At 39.8% G+C, this 27,841-nt stretch overlaps 1 protein-coding gene across 1 annotated transcript in view; it reads right to left on the reverse strand.

Annotated features, from left to right (window-relative positions):
- The window catches only part of LOC138329016 (protein fuzzy homolog), a 127,332-nt gene that overhangs the window by 6,856 nt on the left and 92,635 nt on the right, over positions 1-27,841 (reverse strand). The window contains exons 5-8 of the mRNA XM_069275717.1: positions 10,614-10,811; positions 10,115-10,210; positions 3,348-3,499; positions 2,877-2,953 (exon numbers count right to left, since the gene is read on the reverse strand). Coding sequence (XP_069131818.1) covers positions 2,877-2,953; positions 3,348-3,499; positions 10,115-10,210; positions 10,614-10,811 — 523 coding nt within the window. The remainder of the gene's footprint in view (positions 1-2,876; positions 2,954-3,347; positions 3,500-10,114; positions 10,211-10,613; positions 10,812-27,841) is intronic.

Raw genomic sequence — 27,841 nt, forward strand, 5'->3', positions numbered from 1 at the left:
AAGGCTGTAAACTTACCAAAGCGTGTAGACCTATATCGGACAGAGTAAGGCTGTAAACATACCCAGTGCGTTGACCTATATAGCGACAGGTAAGGCTGTAAACTTACCCAGTGTATGACCTATAATAGGTCAGGTAAGGCTGTAAAACTTACCCAGTATTGACCTATAGAGGACTGGTAAGGCTGTAAACTATACCCAGCGTATGACCTATAATAGGACATGAGTTAGGCTGTAAACTTACCCAGTGTTGACCTATATAGGTCAGGTAAGGCTGTAAACTTACCCAGGTGTGTTGACCTATATAGGACAGTAAGGCTGAAACTTACCCATCGTTGACCTATATAGGACAGGTAAGGCTGTAAACTTACCCAGTGTTGACCTATATAGGACAGGTAAGGCTGTAAACTTACCCATTGTTGACCTATATAGAGACAGGTAAGGCTGTAAACTTACCCAGTGATGACCTATATATAGGACAGGTAAGGCTGTAAACTTACCCAGTGTTGACCTATATAGGACAGGTAAGGCTGTAAACTTACCCTTGTGTTGACCTATATAGGTAACAAGGTAAGGCTGTAAACTTACCCAGTGCGTTAGACCTATATAGGACAGGTAAGGCTGTATAAACTTACCCAGCGTTGACCTATATAGGACAGGTAAAGGCTGTAAACTTACCCAGCTTTGACCTATATAGGACAGGTAAGGCTGTAACGTACCCAGTGATTTGACCAATAAAGGACAGGTTAAGGATGTAAAACATACCCAGTGATGTTGCCGCTATATAGGACAGGTAAGGCTGTAAACTTACCCAGTGTTGACCTATATAGGACAGGTAAGGCTGTAAACTTACCCAGTGTTGACCTATATAGGACAGGTAAGGCTGTAAACTTACCCAGCGTTGACCTATATAGGACAGGTAAGGCTGTAAACTTACCCAGTGTTGACCTATATAGGACAGGTAAGGCTGTAAACTTACCCAGTGTTGACCTATATAGGACAGGTAAGGCTGTAAACTTACCCAGCGTTGACCTATATAGGACAGGTAAGGCTGTAAACTTACCCAGTGTTGACCTATATAGGACAGGTAAGGCTGTAAACTTACCCAGTGTTGACCTATATAGGACAGGTAAGGCTGTAAACTTACCCAGTGTTGACCTATATAGGACAGGTAAGGCTGTAAACTTACCCAGCGTTGACCTATATAGGACAGGTAAGGCTGTAAACTTACCAAGCGTTTGACCTATATAGGAACAGGTAACAGCTGTAAACCTTACCCAGTGTTGACCTAGTATAGTACATGGAAAGGCTGTAAACTTACCCAGTGTTGACGCTAATATTAGTCACCAGTAAGGCCTGTAAACCTTACCCAGTGGTTGACCTATAAGGCTGGTAAGGCTTGTAAAACTTACCCAGCGTTGACCTATATAGGACAGGTAAGGCTGTAAACTTACCCAGTGTTGACCTATATAGGACAGGTAAGGCTGTAAACTTACCCAGTGTTGACCTATAAAGGACAGGTAAGGCTGGAAACTTACCCAGCGTTGACGTATATAGGACAGGTAAGGCTGTAAACTTACCTAGTGATTGACCTAAATAGGACAGGTAAGGCTGTAAACTTACCCAGTGATGACCTATATATATACAGACAAGCTAGTAAACTTACCCAGTAATAGACCTACCATAGAGCAGGTAAGGCTGTAAACTTACCCAGCGTTGACCTATATAGGTCTATGGCTAAGCTGTTAAACTTACCAAGCGTTGACCTATATAGGACAGGTAAGGCTGTAAACTTACCCAGTGTTGACCTATATAGGACAGGTAAGGCTGTAAACTTACCCAGTGTTGACCTATATAGGACAGGTAAGGCTGTAAACTTACCCAGTGTTGACCTATATAGGACAGGTAAGGCTGTAAACTTACCCAGTTTGTTGACCAAATATAGGACTTGTTAATGGCTGTAAACTTACCCAAGTGACTTGACAGGGGAGGACTGTTAGGAAAGGCTGTAAACTTACCCAGCGTTGACCTATATAGGACAGGTAAGGCTGTAAACTTACCCAGTGTTGACCTATATAGGACAGGTAAGGCTGTAAACTTACCCAGTGTTGACCTATATAGGACAGGTAAGGCTGTAAACTTACCCAGTGTTGACCTATATAGGACAGGTGTAAGGCAGTAAACTTACCCAGTGTTGACCTATATAGGACAGGTAAGGCTGTAGAACTTTACCGCAGTTTGTTGACCTATAATAGGACAGGTAAGGCTGTAAACTTACCCAGCGTTGACCTATATAGGACAGGTAAAGCTGTGTAACTTACCCAGTCATAGAACCTATATAGGACAGTAAGGCGTTAATCTAACCCAGGTGTTGACCTATAGAGGACTGGTAATGCTGTAAACCTTACCCAGCTGTTGACCTATATAGGACAGGTAAAGGGCTGTAAACATACCCAGTGTTGACCTATAATAGGACAGTAAGGCTGGAAAACTTACCCAGCGTTGACCTATATAGACAGGTAAGGCCTGTAAACTTTACCCAGACCGTTGACCTATAAAGGACAGTTAAGCGCTGGAAACTTACCCAGTGTTGACCATATAAGGACCTGGTAAGCTGTAAACTTATCAAGCGTTGACCTATAATAGGACAGGTAAAGCTGTAAACTTACCCAGCGTTGACCTATATAGGACAGGTAAGACTGTAAACTTACCCAGTGTTGACCTATATAGGACAGGTAAGGCTGGAAACTTACCCAGTGTTGACCTATATAGGACAGGTAAGGCTGTAAACTTACCCAGTGTTGACCTATATAGGACAGGTAAAGCTGGAAACTTACCCAGCGTTGACCTATATAGGACAGGTAAAACTGTAAACTTACCCAGTGTTGACCTATCTTCCAGAGAAGGACTTGTACTATGAAGACATCGATTGGTGTCTTTATTCACCACTAAAAACCTAAACAATGAAAACAAAAACATAGTATTTTACATCAGAAAATATTTTCTATAATATTCATGTTTCTGGAGAGACTAGCTTTTAACACAAACAAAACTCATCTTCTCCCTGTTTCTCCTACCTATAGCCCTTACATTAGAGCCACTCTACATACTTATAGAAGTGCCTAATAGCAATACATATAAAAAATTATAGATCCACTTAACAAGATCATGAAATGTTCCAAGATCTAAATGTTATCTCCCTAAAGGTTGGAATCTAAATATTGTTATTCCCTAAATTTTGAAATCTAAAAATTTCATTTCTGAAGGTTGATTTTAAAAGCCTTATCCCTAAAAGTTGAGATATAACAGTTAAAGAGTTGATTCCTTAAGGTTGAGATTTTAAGGCCTACTTCGCAAAGGTTACATCTAAATGTTTAATCTTCAATGGTTGGAGATCTAAAAGCACATCAATCCAGTACAGTTGAGATATAAAAACATCACACATACATGTACTTCTAGGCCTAGCCCCACTACCACCTTCCTGGTAACCATGACCAAAGTCCTGCCTTAGATATAGGTGACATCACACATACATGTACTTCTAGGCCTAGCCCCACGATCATATTCCTGGTAACCATGACTACTTGTCCTTTTATCCTGTCCCATATTGCTCCCCAGTGGACCTTTTTGTAGGGTTTGTTGGTACTTTGTTGGCGAGTAGTATGCAGGTAGATGTAGCGACAGACTTACACAGACACGAGGGACTACATGTCACCTGTACTTTATACTGAGGATTAAACAGGTCATTTATACATATGGCTAGGGATAGAGATTAAAAAGTAAGGTATCATGGGGGACAGGATAAAAAGTGAGGTACCATGGGGGATAGGGATAAAAAGTGGTGTACCATGGGGGACAGGATAAAAAGTGAGGTACCATGGGGGATAGGGATAAAAAGTGAGGTACCATAGGGGGATAGGGATAAAAAGTGGTGTACCCATGGGGAGACGGGATAAAAAGTGAGGTACCATGGGGGATAGGGATAAAAAGTGTGTGTAACCATGGGGACAGGATAAAAAAAGTGAGGTAACCATGGGGGATAGGGATAAAAGGATCATAAGCGTTTTCCAGTGCTTATTAACCTGTATAGACAACCAGCATGTGAAATGTAATGTACCAATACTAAAAGAGTAATACATTAACCCACTAATAGGTTTATCGTATATCATCAAAGGTAAAGATGAAGCTTGAAATAAATATAGCAATAACAGGCACCAATAAGGCCCTCTATTATTCATCATATATGACTGAACAAATGGAGACAATACAGGGCCATTATGGCCCCTCTTATTATAAATATATGGGACTTGAAACAAATGGTGCATTACCCAGGCCCCATTAGGACCTTTTATAGTATCAATAGAACAATGACTGAACAAAATGTGAGCAATTTCAGGCCCACATAGGCCCAACCTTAATATCCAATTAAAGCAGGCCCAGAAGGGGCCTGTATTTGCCTCACATGTTTTGTAATGCGAAAGTAAATGTTCTGAATACAGTTCATTGTAACAATACTGATGTAATTTTAATATTAACCTCTAAATCCCCTATTGTGGGCCCCACCCCTCCGTGCCCCCAGGGGGTCAGAGCCAAAATTTATACAAGTTCTGTATCCCACTTACCTCTAGGATGGTTTATGGCCAAAATTTGGTAACAAATCCAAGCAAAAACTCTATGACAAGTAGCGATTTTATAGGATTTACCTCTACTTCCCTTATTGGGCCCCACCCGTTCCCTAATTATTAACCTCTAAATCCCGTATTGGGCCACCACCCCCTCCTGCCCCCCAGGGGGGTCAGAGCCAAAATTTATACAAGTTCTTGTTCCCCTTCCCACCAAGGATGTTATGGCCAAATTTGGTCACAATCCAAGCAAAACTCTATGACAAGTAGCGATTTATAGGATTTACCTCTACTTCCCTTTATTGGGCCCCACCCGTCCTAATGTTAACCTCTAAATACACCCTATTGGGCCACCCCTCCTGCCCTGCCCCATGGGGGTCAGGATGAAGCCAAAATTATATACCAAGTACCCGGATATCCCCTTCCCCAAAGTGGGGGTTTATTTTATAGCGGTACAATATTGGATCAAAAACCAAGGTAAACTCCTAGATACAAGTTGCGATTTATAGGATTTTTACCTACTACATTCCATTACTACGTGGAGTCAACACCTTAACAGGCGTTATTGCGTTGACGAATGAAATGAGGACGCATAATGTACAAAGAATTGAATAAACTCATGTCATATTGAAATATCCGACAGATAGTGTCAAGTCAATGCGCATTGGATCTATTGTGTCAATTAAACTACCATAGTGGGCGAGCACCTGTATGGAAGGATTGCTGCGAACAAAGATGCGGTCCCTTCAACAGCTTAGAAAACAAATACTCTGCGCTGTATTGTTAAGTAGGCATTTTACGATTTTAGTCTTGTTTGAACCTTGTGGACTGTACCCTTGAATAAGAAGGTCAAGGTCGATTCATGTGGATGCACAACTTATTAATTAGGTAGGCCCTTCATCCCTAGCATGCTAACAAACAAAATACATGTTCAATGCACATGGCAACAGGACAAGTCACAATTATTGATAGAGGAAGGTCCATTGTGAAGATTGTAACCATATGTGACACTAAGTGGCCGTATATTTAAGTCATTGTCCATTTATTTTAACCAACCCTGTAGCACTTCCATGTTTCAGCATGTTTAAAGAATCAACACCTGGAATATCAGAAAATCCAGTGTCAATAGTGCATGCATGATATGGAACATAAAATTATCCGCATGTAGGAATAAAAATAGGCAATCTCCCAATTCAAAACCGGGTAGTCTACATTCTTTCAAGACTTATCCTAATACGGGGAACGGTAGTGTCTATTCTTTTACAACATATCTTAATCAATTGGAAGAGGTAGTCCTATTCTTTTACCTTATTGGAGGTGAAATAACGCTCCCAATTCAAACATGGTAGTTTGATTCTTTTATGACTCATCTTAATTTTCGGAAGGTAGTCCTATTCTTTTACAACTTATATAAATCTTCAGAAGATAGTCCTATTTTTCACATCTCAACCATATCTTGGAAGTATAATTTTAATTACCAAAGAAAAAGCCCCTGAATGTACACATTAACAAACTTTTATGGTGAACAAAATAGGTTACAAGATTTTTTAAATAAAAATGTAATAGTAATAAGTTTCTCCAATGAAATGAAGTAAAAATCCCCAATGTCATGATTATATACATTTTGTAATATTTCAATTTGATCCGGACATATGGCTTCATATTCACTCAAAAGTAACAATTCAGAATATGCAATATGCATTAAAGTTGCGTTAATTTATACTGGAATAAACCGGTTCGTATGAAAAGTTTTAAGTGTTATTTGGTATCACGTTATGCCCTACAGCTTTTACAGATATATGATAATGTGTTATTGATCCTGTGTTTGATGAAATAACAATGATTACTTCCCCTAATTGGGCCCCACCTACCCAGTCCTGCCCGTGGGGGCCATGGAGCAAAATTTATACAAGGTTCTGATCGCCATTCCCCACATGGATGTTTTGTGATGGCAGAATTTTTGGGGAACCATTCCATGCTGGAGATACTCTATGACCTAGTAGCAATTAAATGGAATTTCCTTTATATTTTCCCACTATTTGGGCCCCAGCCCCTAGCCGGGCCCTTGGGGGAATCAGAAGTCCAAATATAATGACTTACAAGTTTTCATGTCTCACTTCCCCAAAGGAAGTGTTTTGTGCAAAAATTATGTTGTACCAATCCATGCAGGAACTCTTAAAGGACCCAAGTAGTGATTTAATAGGAATTTTTCCTCTTTTTCCCCCTATTGGGCCCCGCCCCTCCCTGCCATGGGTGGGGGATCCAGAGCTAAATTTATACAAGTTCTGTCTCTCTTCTCCAAAGCCTCATTTGTTTGTTGCAATAAAATTTAGTTTTACAATCCATGCAGAACTCTTTGGACAAGTAGTTGATTTTATAGGATTTACCTCTATTTTCACCCATATTAGGCCCCGCCCCTCCTGCCCCTGGGGGGGATCAGAGCCAAAAATTTATACAAGTTCCTGTTCCCCTTCCTCCAAGGTTGTTTGTGGCCAAATTTTGGTTAACAATCCATGTAGAAAATGTCTATGGACTAGTAGCAATTTAAAGGAGTTACCAGTCTATTTTTTCCCTATTGGGCCCGCCTCTCCTTGCCCCCGTGGAGACCAAAAGCCAAATTTATTTCAAGTTACTGTTCCCTTACCCCAAGGATGTTTGTGGCCCAAAAATTGTGAGTTATCATTCCAGTGCAGAACTCTATGACTTAGTTAAAGCGATTTAAAGGATTTACCTCTATTTCCCATATTGGTCCCCCGCCCCAATCCTGCCCACTGGGGGCAGTAGCCATAATTTATTCAAGTTCTGTTCCCCATTGTCCCCCACAGGATTGTTTGTGGCCAAATTGTGAGTTATAAAATCATGCAGAACTAACTCTAGGACAAGTAGCGATTTATAGGATTTACCTCTATTAATCCCCCCTAATGGGCCCGGGCCAGGTGAGCTAATTATAATGACTGAACAAATGGAGCAATACAGGCCCAATAGGCCTCTTATTATCAATATAATGACTGAACAAATGGAGCAATACAGGCCCAAATAGGCCTCTTCTTATCAATATAATGACTGAACAAATGGAGCAATACAGGCCCAATAGGCCTCTTCTTATCAATATAATGACTGAACAAATGGAGCAATACAGGCCCAATAGGCCTCTTCTTATCAATATAATGACTGAACAAATGGAGCAATACAGGCCCAATAGGCTGCTTATCGTAAATGTGGCATCCTAATCAACATATTGTATCTTTTTTATATCAGTCTTTATAGTTGATTCACTGTATTCTTTCAAGAATCAAACAAACAACTTGTCATTTTCACCTAGGGTTACTATACTAGGACAATCTCAGTGTGAAAGAGCAAACCAGGAGAAAATACTGTAAAGCAACTTTCTTTCGCAGCTAATAAATTGTGATTTTTTATTTCTTTACAAGTTTGTGAAGATTAAAGTTTGCATTTAATCATTTAATGGGAATCTCTATGATATAAGTTATGGTTATATCAATAAAATAAATAATATCACAAATTTTGCTATAACAATACTAAATCCAACTCTCCGATATTCTTTTTCTTCATTTACTATGAAGAACAATTTCAAGATTGTTACGACATTGATGTTATGTATTGATTTAGAAAACAATTATCCATTGAAAAATTTAAAAAAAATGGACTTTATTCTATCAAGTAGTCTGAAAAATTAATTATAAGCATTGATTTAACTATTTTTTAACTTCATAGGGTTATGAAATAAATTTGGTTGGCAAACTTTTGTGAGAATCTGCTACGCGGATTCACACAGTTTGCAAACAAAATTTCTGTCATACCCCTATGAAGTTAAAAAATAGTAACATCAATGCTTAACTGAAAATTATTTCAACAAATTATAACAGGGGGGGGGGGGGGAACAAATATTTGGTGAAATAAAAACCAAAACAACGGTGTTGGGCAGAGTCACTATACAAAATCTTTTTCCATTCCAAAAAGAATGCTTGATAAAATTTGGCCAAAATTCATTGATGCGTTTATGAACAAGTTTTTTCAAAACAAATTCTTCATCTTCTACTATTGAGGCCCCATGTCTCCTGCTCCAGGGGGATCATATCTAGAGCCATCATTTTTACAAAATCTATTCTCCTTTCTATTTGCCCTATTGGGCCCCGCTCCTCCTGTCCCAGGGGGATTAGTGCCATCATTTATACAAAATCTGTTCACATTCCCCCAAAAGATGTTTTTGTTCAAATTTGGTCAAAATCCAATAAGAACTTTATGACTAGTAGCATTTTGAAGGAATTTTCCTCTATTTCCACTATTTGGCCCGCCCCTCCTGAACCTGGAGGTTCAGAGTAACCATTTATACAAAATATGTTCCCCTTCCCGTAAAGATTTTTTATACCAAATCTGGTTGAAATTCTTTCAAAACTTAATGACAAGTAGCATTTTGAAGGAATATTCCTCTATTTCCCCTATTGGACCCCGCTCCTCCTGCCCCAGGGGGATCAGAGCCATCATTTATACAAAATTTGTTCAAATTCCCCCAAAGATTTTTCTGACAAAATTTGGTTAAAATCCAAAGGATACTTTTTGACTAGTAGCGTTTTAAAGATAAACAGTATATTGGCCCTAATTTTGATTTTTGATACGGGCAAAGAAAACATCCATTTTTGACAACGTGAGAACCAAAAAATATCCTTTTTTTGAAAACATGAGAACCAATATGTTTAAGGAAATTACAAATCTCCATAGTATATATCTATGGTTTGATACATCAACAAGAATCTAATCTATGGCTGTGCTGAGCCTACAACTGTTACAAGGTGAAGTTCACTGTATACATTAAATAAGTTTTATCACTTCCTACTCACAAGGCCACATAATGGCAATCAATAAAATAAAAAGAATATCCCTTCTATTCAAACATATATTCCAATTCAATATAATTGAAAATTTATTTCTTCCTAAATTAAGTTTTATTAGGCTGTAGTGGAAATGTTTTACCCCATTCCAACAGTCTTAGTACTAATTAGAAGTCACTGGAGATCACCGAGGGAAGAAACACTTATACAATTCTTTATATACCATGAGTATATATCATCATACAGAGTTATTATCCAGAACACAGGTGCCATATGGCAGAACTAATCATTTTTACTTGACAACATGAAGTAAGCAGGTGTACTTGACAGTGTTAACATTTACACTTCTTCAGTTTGATAAGATAACATTCAGAAATAAAACATAAAATATTACTAATAGCAGTATTAAATCATAAACTTCAAAAATATTGCTACCCCCAATACGACTATTCAGATTAAACATTCATCAGAATAAGATTTTTACAACCCATGTGACACTGAAAGAATGTCAAGGTCATTCATTCATTTGAAACCAACATACGCATTAGGTCAGAGTTTGGCATTCCTCTCAAGTGACTTAATTAAAACATTTTGACCCATTTTATATGATCATAAGAGGTAGAGTTATACACGATGGATATTTACCTCTGGTTCAAGGTCACACAGGCTCGGTGAGGGACCACATATAACGCACACCTGTACACACTTTGTAAGGTGAAAGGTCATCAGGCGATGAGGTACCTATCAACAATCAATAATTACACAGTACATAATAGCACATATAATATGATATGACTTCCCATGATTTTTTTCTAGGTCAAAGATTGAAATTCAGGTCAAAACGACCTAGTTTTGGTGTCACACATAATATCATTATGTAGCTGAGGCTAACTCGAGCCAAATTACTTTTCAATAATACCTATTAAAGGAAATAAAACTCACTCTTTATATATGGCAGATAAAAGGTAAAAATGTAGGTCAAAATGACCTTCTTTCGACATATCAAACCATGGTTTTTCGACATGTGTAGTATAGTAGCATGCGAGAGTGTGAACAAGAGATAGAACAGATAGGGAATTTTAGAACTAGAGGAATTCAATTGTTCAGTGGTGGGGAACTAGAAGTGTCACATCCAGGAACTTACAGTAGGGTGACTGTCAGGCAGGTAAACTGGCACATCACGCGATGTACAATCGGACATTGAGGACACCAACATTCTTAATAGGACCAGTTCATTGGCTGTTAGACTCCACCATTTTTTGGTTGCTACGGCAATCTTGCCCTCCACCAATAGACAGCCATACACTGTTTCAGCGGCATCCGTAAATGCATCAAGGAAATTCTGAAATGAAACCAGTACGTCCTTGATTAATCATGTGTATCTGTATCATCAATATCTTCTAAGCTGGTTTAAAAAGTTTTTAAGAACACATCATGTTCGCGTTAAAGTTACAAAAACAAGTTACGAAATGTATCACCTGTGTTCGATGAAGACAGTGAGGTAATCCCACGGGAGGGCCTCCTGTTAAATGTTAGACAATGGTAATAGAGTTACGTTTTCCTGACATGACACCGCTGGCGTGTGACCTTGCCTGTCATGTCACCCTGCTCGACTCCCGATATTGATAACTAGAGATGTGATCTGAGCCATATAAAAGCTTGTACCAGATGGCATTCCCGACACTAGCAGTTAGGAAGGAAAATAGTTCATGTCACAGTAATTGACTAAATACAATTCCTTATAGACAATGTAAGTTTTGTGTTAAAATATTTCTACTGAGAGTCCGCAGGCATATCAGGGCATTTCAATCATATTTTATTTCTCAGCGTAATATATGGATGATAATGATCATTGTTTGATAGAATTACATGTATATGAAATCCCAAAATACACCACATTGGAATAAAGCTAATGACAATGAATGAAGCTAAATCATAAAGTGTTAACATTGAAATTTTACTGAATGAAAAACATCAATTAAAATTACCTAGTCAAGACAAATGTTTGTGAAGGAAAAACGATCTATTACATCATCTCATATGCCTGTGTGTGGTAATAACAAAATACATACAGTAAACCGTGACCATAACGATCCTCTTGGAACCGATGAAATTTCTTAGTTATACACATAGTTTGTTATATATGTATTTAAACATCTTAAATAGAAACGGTGATGGGGAATGTAAATTTCTACATTATAACCCGAAATGAGCATGTTTGTTATAAACGTATTTTACTTTATATCTAGACAAGATCCTATCATTGTCAGTACGTCATATAAAGTAAATATATTCATACACTTTACAAGAAATATTGCAGTTTTTCGACATACTTTACAAGACACATACATGTAACCCTATAGGTTCAATCTATGGTAAGCAGGTTGTATGAAAATGTCCCAGAGCGTTTAACTACTGCACCAGCATCAGGATCATCCTAGATTAACAAGCGATGATCTGTAGTTGTGAGATATCAACCCCGAGGATTAATACAACAATGGGATCAAGGAGGCAGATATATCAATGTACACAGAACTTATCAATCCTCATCACTCGCTGCAGTGTCACACAAAGGTCAAGGTGACCCTAATGTCATTAGGGCCGCTATATCTATTCCATCTCACTACATTTAGCGTAGTTTTGGATCAATGAAGTATTTTTGAAGGCAGTAACCATTAAAATGGCATCAAGCCTATGTATTCTGTCACATACAGAGTTATATATAAAACAGTGTCAGATCTACATGTTCTGTGAGATTTATTTTTATATAAAACAGCTACAAATCTACGTCGCCTGTCATTTAAACTACTTCACATGTGTTCACTGTTTGTGTTACAATGTCTAAAATCAACAGAAATAGATGCGATACAAACCTAATTAATATGAGTCAATGACACTGTGTTTCAGATATTTCTTAAGATACTTCCACATTTCTCACCGATATATCACACTTTCACACAATGTATCATTTATCTGTGCATTTCATCAAATTTGTTCTGAAAAACATATTGGCAGGACTTTCACAAAACCAAAAAAAATCTGACAGACAAAATGCTGCATCGCTATGAGCACCCAGCAATATATGTCTATATTTATCTCCGAGACTTTGACAACTGTTTCTAGGGAACCGATTCACAGTAACGATCTGACAACTTCTGCCATCTTGTCTTTCATTATATATTACAACTAATGACAGTTCACAACAGCTTTGAGAATAAAGTGAATTAAACGGTAGTAGAGGAGTGCTTTTGGTAAAATAACCTTAAATGAAAGAGAATATATCAATCACAGAATGTAGAAAAGGGAGGTACAAAGTGTAGTATGGTAGAGTAAAGTAACAAGAGATCCCAGAGGGATCTTGGCGGGCGGCCTGTTGGCCATCTTGTTCATCAATCAGTCCCAAAATGCAATTTGCAAGACTAGGGCCCGAGGAGAACCTACACATGAAATTTGAGTCAGATCCCTTCTGTACTTTCTGAGAAATAGCGGTAACAAACTTTATCTATCAAAATCTAAGGTGGCGGGCGGTCGGCCATCTCGTTGACCAATTGGTCCCAAAATGCAATTTGCACAACTGGGTCCCTAGGGAAACCTACATATGAAATTTGAGAAAGATCCCTTCAGTTCTTTCTGAGAAATAGAGGTAACAAACTTTGACAATCAAAATCCAAGATGGCTGCCTGGTGGCCATCTTGTTAACTGATTGGTCCCAAAATGCAACTCAAATGAAAAGGCTGGTAATGGTGGGCTAAAAAGGTATCGGGAGGGAAGAAAAAGGAAAGATGTGAGTATGTGAGAAAGAGAATGTGAGAGTAAGAGGATGTGGGAAAAGGGAAGGTGTACATGGGGGAAAGGTGTGGGGAGGGGAAGGGTGTGGGGAAAGGTGTGGGGAAAGGTGTGGGGGAAAGGTGTGTGGGGGAAAGGTGTGGGGAAGGGAAAGGGAAGGGTAATGGGGGAAAGGTGTTGGGAAGGGAAGGTGTGGGGGAAAGGTGTGGGGAAAAGGTGTGGGGGGGAAGGTGTGGGGAAAGGTGTGGGGAAGGAAGGTGTGGGAAGGGAAGGTGTGGGGAAAGGTGTGGGAGAAGGGAAGGTGTGTGGGGGAAAGGTGTGGGGAAGGGAAGGTGTGGGGGAAAGGTGTGGGAAAGTGTGGGAGGGGAAAGGTGGGGGAAGGGGGGGAAGGGGGAAGGGTGTGGGGGAAAGGTGTGGGAAAAGGTGTGGGAGAAGGAAGGTGTGGGGGAAAGGTGTGGGGAAGGGAAGGTGTGGGGGAAAGGTGTGGGGAAAGGTGTGGGGAAAGGTGAAGGTGTGGGGGAAAGGTGTGGGGAAGGGAAGGTGTGGGGGAAAGGTGTGGGAAGGAAAAGGTGTGGGGAAGGTGTGGGAAGGTGGGGGAATGGGGGAAAGGTGTGGGGAAAGGGAAGGTGTGGGGGAAAAGGTGTGGGGGGAAGGTGTGGGGGAAAGGTGTGGGGAAAAAGGTGTGGGAAAGGGAAGGTGTACATGGGGGAAAGGTGTGGGGAAGGGAAGGTGTGGGGGAAGGTGTGGGGAAAAAGGTGTGGGAAGGGAAGGTGTGGGGAAAAGGTGTGGGGAAGGGGGGGAAAAGGTGTGGGGAAGGGAAGGTGTGGGGGAAAGGTGTGGGGGAAAGGTGTGGGAGAAGGGAAGGTGTGGGGGAAAGGTGTGGGGGGGAAAGGTGTGGGGAAGGGAAGGTGTGGGGGAAAGGTGTGGGAGAAGGGAAGGTGTACATGGGGGAAAGGTGTGGGAAAGGGAAGGTGGGGAAGGGAAGGTGTGGAAGGGAAGGTGTGGGGGAAAGGTGTGGGGGAAAGGTGTGGGAGAAGGGAAGGTGTAGGAAAGCGGATGGTGTAGGGAAGCGGAAGGTGTGGGGAAAGGCAAGGTATGAGTATGGTGGTGTGGGGAAAGGGAAGATGTTGGGAAAGGGAAAGGTGTTGGGAAAGGCAAGGTGTGGGGAAAGGCAAGGTGTGGGGAAAGGGAAGGTGTTGGGAAAGGGAAGGTGTGGGGAAAGGGAAGGTGTTGGGAAAGGGAAGGTGTTGGGAAAGGCAAGGTGTTGGGAAAGGCAAGGTATGGGTATGGTGGTGTGGGGAATGGGAAGGTGTGGGGAAAGGGAAAGGTGTGGGGAAAGGGTAAGGTGTGGGGAAAGGGAAAGGTGTGGGGAAAGGGAAGGTGTGGGGAAAGGGAAGGTGTTGGGAAAGGCAAGGTATGAGTATGGTGGTGTGGGGAAAGGGATGGTGTTGGGGGGAAAGGGAAGGTGTGGGTAAAGGGAAAGCTGTGGGGAAAGGGAAATGTGTGGGGAAAGGGAAGGTGTGGGGAAAGGGAAGGTGTTGGGAAAGGCAAGGCATGAGTATGGTGGTGTGGGTAAAGGAAAGCTGAGAGTATGCGGGTGTGGGCAACAGAAAGTGAAAGTATGATAATGTGTGGAAAGGGAATGTGTAGGGAAATGAAAGGTGAGAGGAAAGGAAGGTTTGGGTATAGGGGTGTGGGAAAGGGAAGGTGTGAGTATGGGAATGTGGGAAAGGGTATTAGAATGTGAGAAAGGAGATGTGGAAGTATTAGGGGGATGGGGCGAAGAGATAGGAAGGTAGGAGTATGAGTTTGTGGGAGAAGGAACTAGGTCATATAATTGTTTGAATGACTCAGCAGAAACAATTCCTCTTAATGAAATTTTCAAAAACATTTTTAAAAATTAGATAATAACTGTTGCTGATTGGCTAAATTTGATGAGTGGGAGTCATGATATGATATTGATGTAGAATCTGCGGTGAACTTTACCTAAGGTAGCATGTCGATTGTCCTGATAATTACTCACATCATCATCTACTTCCTTACCATCTCTGAAACCTGGCTGGGTATAAACAATGGTTATTGATAAAGCCAGAGAGTCAACATGGGCTATAGAGAATGTCACAGTTTTAGTACATATGATAGCCCGACATAGCAGTACAAGTCATCCAGCTCTGGGTTTCCTGTCCAATTCTAATGTGAGGTTGGTACCAAGTATAAGTTTGTGGTTTTTCTCTGGGTACTCAGGCTTTCCTCCACCTCCTAAACCTGGTACACCCTTAAATGAGCCTGACTATTCTCAGGATGTTAAACTTAACTATCAAAACTTTAAAACAAGCGATTGGGGTTGAGCCCTTCAGCTACTGCCTGTTATGGTATGATGTCATTATGATTGTTCGTCTCTAATGTCACACTGTCATTCATGAAAGATGGCCGTTGAACAAGGTGTACCAGTTAATGCTTTTTTGGCTTTGTTGGCATTCATCATTTCATATCAGCCAACTGAAGCAGTTCATATAGGCAATGCTGTAAATCAGGAAGCGAACTTAGATTTAATGCGAATAAAACATCTATTTAAGTGTTTATTACATAATCCTACCAATATCCAGTATTATCATCCATGTAATGTTTTTGTATATGTCATACATGTAAGTGCAATATGACCTGGAACGCTTTTCATTGGCTGGAAATTCATTGTGACGTCATGTCTTGACGTCAGTGTACAATGATAGAATCTGAGGAGTCTGTTGGGATAAAATGGCAGTCTCAGCTGAAATATAGGTTGTTGTAGTTATATGTGATAAAAAGTATCTTAAATAATGTGTTCATTTCATATAAGGTGAACACTCAATTTTTTCATGTTCCTATAAATATCAGAAGAAAAATATGAAACATTACCTAAATTATGCTCAAACCTATGATAGTGTTAAAAATTCCTAATGAAGGTTTTATAAATAAGTATACTTTTTTCAATTTTTTTGTTTTTTGAAAAATGAGGTGCTTATTTGTGCTTATTATTTATTTGAGGACAAAGATTTGGTATTTGTCACTGCAACAGCAGATTAATATAGGTAGTCAGGGGGGCTTATTTTTAGGCAGAGGGCTTATAAGTAGACTGGCGCCAATGCACAATTACAATGAACTTTGGATTTTATATATGTGCACAATAATTAGTTTTCATTGAATAAGCTATACAATATTAGACAAAAGATGGAAACCGTTTACACATTTGTAAAAGTAGAAGTATTTGTGGTGAAAAAAACAACTTACACTTCACGAAACACCATAATCAGAATTTGAACATTTTTATTTAGTTTTCATCTTATTACTTGTGTCTCTTCCCATCAAATAACAATGTTTTAACACCTTATAGCAATCACAGTTTTCAAGATTTTAAAAAGGTGTCAAACTGTGATTTACCAGAGATGGGTTTGTCAAAAGATGTATATTTCTCTTAGCTAACTGACGAGGTTTGCGCTGCCTCGGCGCCAGTGATCCCACTCCTGTTACAGACCTTTGTGCCTCTCCGTACCTTCAGGGTATATCTTCTATCTTTCTGACTTATGCAGGTTTGGACCGCCTTGACATTCCACAAATACTTTATTCGTCAGAAATTTACGGATGAATTTTCATTTATAATTTTTTATGCTTTATATAATTGCACTGAATGTAATTGCTGCAATTGTCAGTACCCCACATAAATACATTACTGCTTTAATTGCCTTCAAGTCCATTTCCATGAAAAATTTACAACACATCCCTGATTCAAGACAACTTACAAGAAATTTGACATTTCCCATTTCACCTAAATCACATTTTATTTATTTTGTGTATTTTATTGGCCTGGTCTTATTAGTATTGATCCACTCGTCCCATAACCTTTCCGATATTAAAAATGACATTTTTCTTAAATAATTAACATCAGCAAACGGGGAAATGTCATAAGCCCATAACAGCTTGTGGCCTTTGTATCAGTTTGTTCGACGTTGTAAACAATGATCGGACAGAATCTCACAAACGATGTCAAGTTCTTGGATTGAAACACTTGTAAATGAATGGTGTATTTTAAACGCTGCAGTAAGTTGTAGAGAAACTATAGCTGTGATTTGATTAAGAGGTACTAATGATCACAGCTTTATGGAGAGGAGTTCTGAGAGTTGCTGAAGCAATAATTTGCATTAACCTGGTGTATTGAAAGAGGTTTTTAATGAGCAAGTACTCACAATATATTAACCCATCTTTGATTATGTGTAGTTAGCTGTGCACCACTGCGTGGGCTCCCCTACTGAAGACAGCGGCGAGAAGCAAGGAGTGTCGTGGTACAAACATATTTATAACCATATAGTACCGTGACAGATATGTTCAGTAACATTCCATAAAAGCTGCATTTGACTGAAGTAAAAAGGTCAACAAGTGTGCAATAGTGGGAGAAACAAAATTAATCTTTTCTCGCAGAAATGAAACACTACAACGGATAAACGACAATAAAACAGAGATTCAGTAGGTTTTCACCAGAATTAAGATATCAATGATAAAAACATTGTTCGCATTTAGAAACAAATGTTTCTAAATATTTCTACTGATCATCCACAACCTTAGTTTTAAATGTTTCTCAGTGTAAAAGGAGTGTGAAAGGAACAGCTCATGTTAAATGTGGTCTCTGTCACATATCAGACAAAACAAGCTTCATAGGCATGGTGCCCGAGTGGTTAAGATGTCCAGACATATTACCACAAGCCCTCCACCTCTGAGATGCGAGTTTGAATGTCATGTGAGACACTTGCCAGGTACTGACAGCTGAACAGTAGTTTTTCTCCAAGAACTCTGGCTATTCTCCCCCAACAAACCTGGCACTGCTGGGTCACAAGGTCAAATCTCATATGTTCTTAAATGACCCTGGCTGTTATTAGAACCAACCAAACAAAACCAAACTTTGTTATAAAGCTGTTTATTTATCATGCCAGAGGCACAGGTTTGATTCTGGTCAGGCCACTCAAAAGGAATGTGTGTTTCCCCGTACTTCCATTGCTAAATAACCCAAGAAGAGTGGTTAAAAAGTCTCAGGTTACGATTAAAGAAATCTCCAGAAAAATGGGTTTGGTGTGGTTTGTGAATAGTATTAAGTATGGTTTCTGTGACCTAGCTAAATCTGTAGAGCAACAAGTATATCACCCAGGAGACTCAATTTGGGGGAACTCAACAGCAATTTGTATTTGTCTCTGTTCTTCTTCACTAATTATTTGTTCTTCTACATTAATTATCAGTGAAACACTTGATAAAGATAACCCGGGCCAATAGTCACTTTAATCACTGAATTAGTACCCAAGCCTTTTGTAACTTGTGTAGATTATTTTCAAGAACCTTGAATAAATAGCAAGGTCTTTCATATAACAAAGTTTGAAGTCCTTCTTCCCTGCATACTACACGCCCAACATTACATTCTTGATCATCTTAATTTTGAGATATGTTAAATATCAGCATATTTGATTATCAAATCTTTGATTTCTTTAGTTACACTTAATGGCCCTTAAATCAAGTATGCTACAAATAAACAGTGATGAAGAATTATACAAACCACCCTACCCTGTATAATCCTACATACCATCTCCCACACTGTATAATCCTACATACCATCTCCCACACTGTATAATCCTACATACCATCTCCCACACTGTAGAATCCTACATACCATCTCCCACACTGTAGAATCCTACATACCATCTCCCACACTGTATAATCCTACATACCATCTCCCACACTGTATAATCCTACATACCATCTCCCACACTGTATAATCCTACATACCATCTCCCACACTGTATAATCCTACATACCATCTCCCACACTGTATAATCCTACATACCATCTCCCACACTGTATAACCCTACATACCATCTCCCACACTGTATAATCCTACAAACCATCTCCCACACTGTATAATCCTACATACCATCTCCCACACTGTATAATCCTTCATACCATCTCCCACACTGTATAATCCTACATACCATCTCCCACACTGTATAATCCTACGTACCATCTCCCACACTGTATAATCCTACATACCATCTCCCACACTGTATAATCCTACATACCATCTCCCACACTGTATAATCCTACATACCATCTCCCACACTGTATAATCCTACATACCATCTCCCACACTGTATAATCCTACATACCATCTCCCACACTGTATAATCCTACATACCATCTCCCACACTGTATAATCCTACATACCATCTCCCACACTGTATAATCCTACATACCATCTCCCACACCTTATAATCCTACATACCATCTCCCACACTGTATAATCCTACATACCATCTCCCACACTGTATAATCCTACATACCATCTCCCACACTGTATAATCCTACATACCATCTCCCACACTGTATAATCCTACATACCATCTCCCACACTGTATAATCCTACATACCATCTCCCACACTGTATAATCCTACATACCATCTCCCACACCTTTTAATCCTACATACCATCTCCCACACTGTATAATCCTACGTACCATCTCCCACACCTTATAATCCTACATACCATCTTCCACACAGTGATTCAGGCCCGCAGTTTTGCCTGCACTGCACACTGTATTTGTCAGTGTAAAATTAATATGAAATTCAATGAATGCATGTGCACGTTTTGTAACAAAGAAACCTATCCCATCTCCCAACACTGTATAATTCTACATACCATCTCCCACACTGTATAATCCTTCATACCATCTCCCACACTGTATAACTACATACCATCTCCCACACTGTATAATCCTACCATCTCCCACACCTGTAAATCTACCACACTGTATAACTACATACCATCTCCCACACTGTATAATCCTACATACCATCTCCCACACTGTATAATCTACATACCATCTCCCACACTGTATAATCCTACATACCATCTCCCACACTGTATAATCCTACATACCATCTCCCACACTGTATAATCCTACATACCATCTCCCACACTGTATAATCCTACATACCATCTCCCACACTGTATATCCACATACATCTCCCACACTGTATAATCCTACATACCATCTCCCACACTGTATAATCCTACATACCATATCTCCCACACTGTATAATCCTACATACCATCTCCCACACTGTATAATCCTACATACCATCTCCCACACTGTATAATCCTACATACCATCTCCCACACTGTATAATCCTACATACCATCTCCCACACTGTATAATCCTACATACCATCTCCCACACTGTATAATCCTACATACCATCTCCCACACTTATAATCCTACATACCATCTCCCACACTGTATAATCCTACATACCATCTCCCACACTGTATAATCCTACATACCATCTCCCACACTGTATAATCCTACATACCATCTCCCACACTGTATAATCCTACATACCATCTCCCACACTGTATAATCCTACATACCAATCTCCCACACTGTATAATCCTACATACCATCTCCCACACCTTATAATCCTACATACCATCTCCCACTGTTAATCCCTTTCTAATATCCTACATACCATCTCCCACACTGTTAATCCTACATACCATCTCCCACACTGCGATTAATCCTACATACCATCTCCCACACTGTATAATCCTACATACCATCTCCCACACTGTATAATCCTACATACCATCTCCCACACTGTATAATCCTACATACCATCTCCCACACTGTATAATCCTACATACCATCTCCCACACTGTATAATCCTACATACCATCTCCCACACTGTATAATCCTACATACCATCTCCCACACTGTATAATCCTACATACCATCTCCCACACTGTATAATCCTACATACCATCTCCCACACTGTATAATCCTACATACCATCTCCCACACTGTATAATCCTACATACCATCTCCCACCACCCACATCTTGTAAAATCCTACATACCATCTCCCACACTGTAAAAATCCTACATACCATCTCCCACACTGTATAATCCTACATACCATCTCCCACACTGTATAATCCTACATACCATCTCCCACACTGTATAATCCTACATACCATCTCCCACACTGTATAATCCTACATACCATCTCCCACACTGTATAATCCTACATACCATCTCCCACACCTTTTAATCCTACATACCATCTCCCACACTGCATAATCCTACGTACCATCTCCCACACTGTATAATCCTACATACCATCTCCCACACTGTATAATCCTACATACCATCTCCCACACTGTATAATCCTACATACCATCTCCCACACTGTATAATCCTATGTACCATCTCCCACACTGCGTATAATCCTACATACCATCTCCCACACTGTATAAATCCTACATACCATCTCCCACACTGTATAATCCTACATACCATCATCCCCACACTGTATAATCCTACATACCATCTCCCACACTGTATAATCCTACATACCATCTCCCACACTGTATAATCCTACATACCATCTCCCACACTGTATAATCCCTACATACCATCTCCCACACTGTATAATCCTACATACCATCTCCCACACTGTAATAATCCTACATACCATCTCCCACACTGTATAATCCTACATACCATCTCCCACACTGTATAATCCTACATACCATCTCCCACACTGTATAATCCTACATACCATCTCCCACACTGTATAATCCTACATATACCATCTCCCACACTGTATAATCCTACATACCATCCTCTCCCACACTGTATAATCCTACATACATCCCACACTGTATAATCCTACATACCATCTCCCACACTGTATAATCCTACATACCATCTCCCACACTGTATAATCCTACATACCATCTCCCACACTGTATTAATCCTACATACCATCTCCCACACTGTATAATCCTACATACCATCTCCCACACTGTATAATCCTACATACCATCTCTCCCACACTGTATAATCCCTACATACCATCTCCCACACTGTATAATCCTACATACCATCTCCCACACTGTATAATCCTACATACCATCTCCCACACTGTATAATCCTACATACCATCTCCCACACTGTATAATCCTACATACCATCTCCCACACATGTATAATCCTACATACCATCTCCACACACTGTATAATCCTACATACCATCTCCCACACTGTATAATCCTACATACCATCTCCCACACTGTATAATCCTACATACCATCTCCACACACTGTATAATCCTACATACCATCTCCCACACTGTATAATCCTACATACCATCTCCCACACTGTATAATCCTACATACCATCTCCCACACTGTATAATCCTACATACCATCTCCCACACTGTTTAATCCTACATACCATCTCCCACACTGTATAATCCTACATACCATCTCCCACACAACTTTTAATCCTACATACCATCTCCCACACTGTATAATCCTACATACCATCTCCCACACTGTATAATCCTACATACCATCTCCCACACTCCTACATAATCTCCCAACACTGTATAATCCTACATACCATCTCCCACACTGTATAATCCTACGTACCATCTCCCACACTGTACAATCCTACATACCATCTCCCACACTGTTTATTCCTACAAACCATACTCCCACACTGTATAATCCTACATACCATACTCCCCACACTGTATAATCTATGTATCATCTCCCACACCTACATACCATCTCCCACACTGTATAATCCAACTACCATCTCCCACACCATTTAATCCTATACCATCTCCCACACTGTATACTCCTACTTACCATCAGTAACTCCTGTATAATCCTACATACCATCTCCCCCACATCCTGTAATCCTAATCTGTATTTACACAAGGTGGGGGTATAGAGAGTATTTTGAGAGTAAACATCCTACAAACATGTAAAATCCTACTTACCATCAGGGTAGACATCTAAAGAAACTTTGGAAAGTATTGTACTTAAGAACCAAGGTGGAGGTAGAGAGTATTAGAAATGTAATAATCTACATAAGAGGTGTTTACATCCTACGGTGGGGTAGAGAGTATTTTGAGAGTAACTAAGAACCAAGGTGGGGGTATAGAGTTACAGTATCTATTAGGGTTAGAGAGTAACTAAGAACCAAGGTGGGGGTAGAGAGTATTTTGAGACTGTATAATCCTAAGAACCAAGTGGGGTAGAGTCAACTATGAACCATGGTGGGGGTAGAGAGTATTTGAGAGTAACTAAGAACCAAGGTCCACAGGGGTACAGATATTTGAGAGTACTATCCAAAGTAACCAAGGAGGGGGTTTAGAGAGTATTTTGAGAAGTAACTAAGAACCAAATTTAGGGGTGGGAGAGATATTATGAGAGTAAACCTAGAACCAAGGTGAGTAGAGATTTTAAGAGTAACTAAGAACCAATGGTTAGGGTAAGAGTATTTGAGAGTAACTAAGAACCAAGGTGGGGGTAGAGAGTATTTTGAGAGAGTAACTAAGAACCAAGGTGGGGGGTATAGATGAGTATTATTGAGAGTACTAAGAACCAAGGAGGGGTTAGAGAGTACTTTGAGAGTATACTAAGAACCAAGGTGGGGGTAGAGAGTATTTTGAGAGTAACTAAGAAAACCAAGGTGGGGGGTAGAGAGTATTTTGAGAGTAAACTAAGAACCAAGGTTGGGGTAAAGAAGTATATTGAGAGTAACTAAGAACCAAGGTGGTGGGTAGATAGAGAGTATTTTGAGAGTAACTAAGAACCATTGTGTGGGGAAGGAGAGTATTTGAGAGTAACTAAGAACCACAGGTGGGGGTAGAGAGTATTTTGAGAGTAAACTAAGAACCAAGGTGGGGGTGAGAGTATTTTGAGAGTAACTAAGAACCAAGGTGGGGTTTAGAGAGTATTTTGAGAGTAACTAAGAACCAAGGTGGGGGGGTAGAGAGTATTTTGAGAGTAACTAAGAACCAAGGTGGGGGTAGAGAGTATTTTGAGAGTAACTAAGAACCAAGGTGGGGGTAGAGAGTATTTGAGAGTAACTAAGAACCAAGGTGGGGGTAGAGAGTATTTGAGAGTAACTAAGAAACCAAGGTGGGGGTAGAGAGTATTTTGAGAGTAACTAAGAACCAAGGTGGGGGTAGAGAGTATTTTGAGAGTAACTAAGAACCAAGGTGGGGGTAGAGAGAGTATTTTGAGAGTAACTAAGAACCAAGGTGGAGGTAGAGAGTATTTGAGAGTAACTAAGAACCATGGGTGGGGGTAGAGAGTATTTTGAGAGTAACTAAGAACCAAGGTGGGGGTAGAGAGTATTTTGAGAGTAACTAAGAACCAAGGTGGGGGTAGAGAGTATTTGAGAGTAACTAAGAACCAAGGTGGGGGTAGAGAGTATTTGAGAGTAACTAAGAACCAAGGTGGGGGTAGAGAGTATTTGAGAGTAACTAAGAACCAAGGTGGGGGTAGAGAGTATTTGAGAGTAACTAAGAACCAAGGTGGGGGTAGAGAGTATTTTGAGAGTAACTAAGAACCAAGGTGGGGGTAGAGAGTATTTGAGAGTAACTAAGAACCAAGGTGGGGGTAGAGAGTATTTGAGAGTAACTAAGAACCAAGGTGAGGGGTAGAGAGTATTTGAGAGTAACTAAGAACCAAGGTGGGGGTAGAGAGTATTTTGAGAGTAACTAAGAACCAAGGTGGGGGTAGAGAGTATTTTGAGAGTAACTAAGAACCAAGGTGGGGGTAGAGAGTATTTGAGAGTAACTAAGAACCAAGGTGGGGGTAGAGAGTATTTGAGAGTAACTAAGAACCAAGGTGGGGGTAGAGAGTATTTTGAGAGTAACTAAGAACCAAGGTGGGGGTAGAGAGTATTTTGAGAGTAACTAAGAACCAAGGTGGGGGTAGAGAGTATTTTGAGAGTAACTAAGAACCAAGGTGGGGGTAGAGAGTATTTTGAGAGTAACTAAGAACCAAGGTGGGGGTAAGAGAGTATTTTGAGAGTAACTAAGAACCAAGGTGGGGTAGAGAGTATTTTGAGAGTAACTAAGAACCAAGGTGGGGGTAGAGAGTATTTGAGAGTAACTAAGAACCAAGGTGGGGGGTAGAGAGTATTTTGAGAGTAACTAAGAACCAAGGTGGGGGTAGAGAGTATTTTGAGAGTAACTAAGAACCAAGGTGGGGGTAGAGAGTATTTGAGAGTAACTAAGAACCAAGGTGGGGGTAGAGAGTATTTTGAGAGTAACTAAGAACCAAGGTGGGGGTAGAGAGTATTTGAGAGTAACTAAGAACCAAGGTGGGGGTAGAGAGTATTTGAGAGTAACTAAGAACCAAGGTGGGGGTAGAGAGTATTTTGAGAGTAACTAAGAACCAAGGTGGGGGTAGAGAGTATTTTGAGAGTAACTAAGAACCAAGGTGGGGGTAGAGAGTATTTGAGAGTAACTAAGAACCAAGGTGGGGGTAGAGAGAGTATTTTGAGAGTAACTAAGAACCAGTGGGGGTTAGAGTAGAGTAACTAAGAACCAAGGTGGGGGTAGAGAGTATTTTGAGAGTAACTATGAACCAAGGTGGGGGTAGAGAGTATTTGTGAGTAACTATGAACCATGGTTAGGGTAAGATTATTCTGAGAGTAACTATGAACCAGGGTGGGGGTAGAGAGTATTTGAGTGTAACTATGAACCACTTTAAAAAGTGCTACCAGGAAGTAAAGAAGCCCCTTTTATCTGCTTACTATCCAGAAAGATAATTTTGATCAGTCCTGGAACTGCTCCTTCAGATTTTTTTCATTCCATTAAAGTTCCATTAATTTTTTATTTTTTTTTTAAAATCTAATAAAAAAACCTATTGTCCTTGACATAATCTTAAAAATAGATACAAAAACAAATTCCCACACTAATTTTAATTTCTACTGAATAAACTTTCATGTTAACATTTTAAATGGTAGAATCAAAAGAGGTAATTCTTATTTGAAGGCTATTTGTTCAATAAATACGGGTAATAATAATCAAATCGGCCTTGTAAATTCTTTTCTTCTTCATAAAAATACATTGATAATCATGTTTTTAATATTTAAACTAAGACCTTAGAACTCCCCTAATCACCGATGATAGAATTGTCGAGAATTGCAAACCCTAACCCTAATGCCTCTGGAGGATTCCTTCCAGAAAAACGCTTGTACCCTGGTGTATCAACATTTCTCCATAAAGCCTATAGGCTCAATTAACATTCGTTATGGTAATTAATAATGTCTTTTCATATTTCTCTACATTTTTTGTAAATCATCAAATAATCACCTTTGTTCTTGCTAATTACAGAAAGATGACCTTGGTTTTTCCCCAAATTTTGATAGTAATGACCTGTAAGTTTGCACATGAGAGCCCTATACAGCATTAGCTCATGTGTGCTAAATCAGCGGGGTACAGTAAAGGTTATGAGTTTTTTCAAGGCCATCCTTTTAATTGGTCTCTTCCTAAACAGTTTTGACCTAGATATTGCCCTGGAGACAGCCCCCCCCCCTCCCCCCATTTTAATCAGCGTCAGATCTGTTTGTTTACAAATTGCCCTTGAGACAGCCCCCAACCAAATCAGTATCAGATCAGTGTTTGTTTTACCCTAATCAGCAGTTCCAGACTCTAATCTCTAAATTCACCTTAAAACACTGATACTTATTATTAGACAATTTTTCTATCCTTATCATCAGTTTCAACTTTACATGGAATAAATAGCAAGCAAAAACCTAATTATTTTCACCTACTGTCATCCAGTTTTTAACAACCAAAGTTATGATATTCTAGAAATGACTTATATCCATGCTTCCAAATGAGTCAGGATCACATTAAGACAAGACTGAGGATGGTCAAGGTTTTAAATATATGTAATGAAGAAGGGGTTTGATTGTTGCTTTGGTAATGTAGAAGGGGTTTGATTGTTGCTTTTGTAATGTAGAAGGGGTTTGATTGTTGCTTTGGTAATGTAGAAGGGGTTTGATTGTTGCTTTGGTAATGTAGAAGGGGTTTGATTGTTGCTTTGGTAATGTTGGAAGGGGTTTGATTGTTGCTTGGTAATTGTAGAAGGGGTTTGATTGTTGCTCTTGGTAATGTAGAAGGGGTTTGATTGTTGCCTTGGTAATGTAGTAAGGGTTTGGTTGTTGCCTTGGTAATGTAGTAAGGGTTTGGTTGTTGCCTTGGTAATGTAGGAAGGGTTTGGTTGTTGCCTTGGTAATGTAGTAAGGGTTTGGTTGTTGCCTTGGTAATGTAGTAAGGGTTTGGTTGTTGCCTTGGTAATGCACTTAGGGTTTGGTTGTTGCCTTGGTAATGTAGTAAGGGTTTGGTTGTTGCCTTGGTAATGTAGTAAGGGTTTGGTTGTTGCCTTGGTAATGTAGTAAGGGTTTGGTTGTTGCCTTGGTAATGCACGTAGGATTTGGTTGTTGCCTTGGTAATGTGGTAGTGGTTTGGTTGTTGCTTTGGCAATTTAGTAGTGGTTTAGTTGTTGACTTGGTATTAAAGTAGCGGTTTGCTTGTTGTCTTGGTAAAGCAGGAAGGGTTTGGTTGTTGCCTTGGTTATGTAGTAAGGGTTTGGTTGTTGCCTTGGTAATGCACATAGGGTTTGATTGTTGCCTTGGTAATGTGGTAGTGGTTTGGTTGTTGCTTTGGTAATTTAGTAGTGGTTTGGTTGTTGCCTTGGTA

Source organism: Argopecten irradians, chromosome 8 (genome assembly GCF_041381155.1).
Source record: "Argopecten irradians isolate NY chromosome 8, Ai_NY, whole genome shotgun sequence".
In the NCBI taxonomy this organism is placed as follows: domain Eukaryota; kingdom Metazoa; phylum Mollusca; class Bivalvia; order Pectinida; family Pectinidae; genus Argopecten; species Argopecten irradians.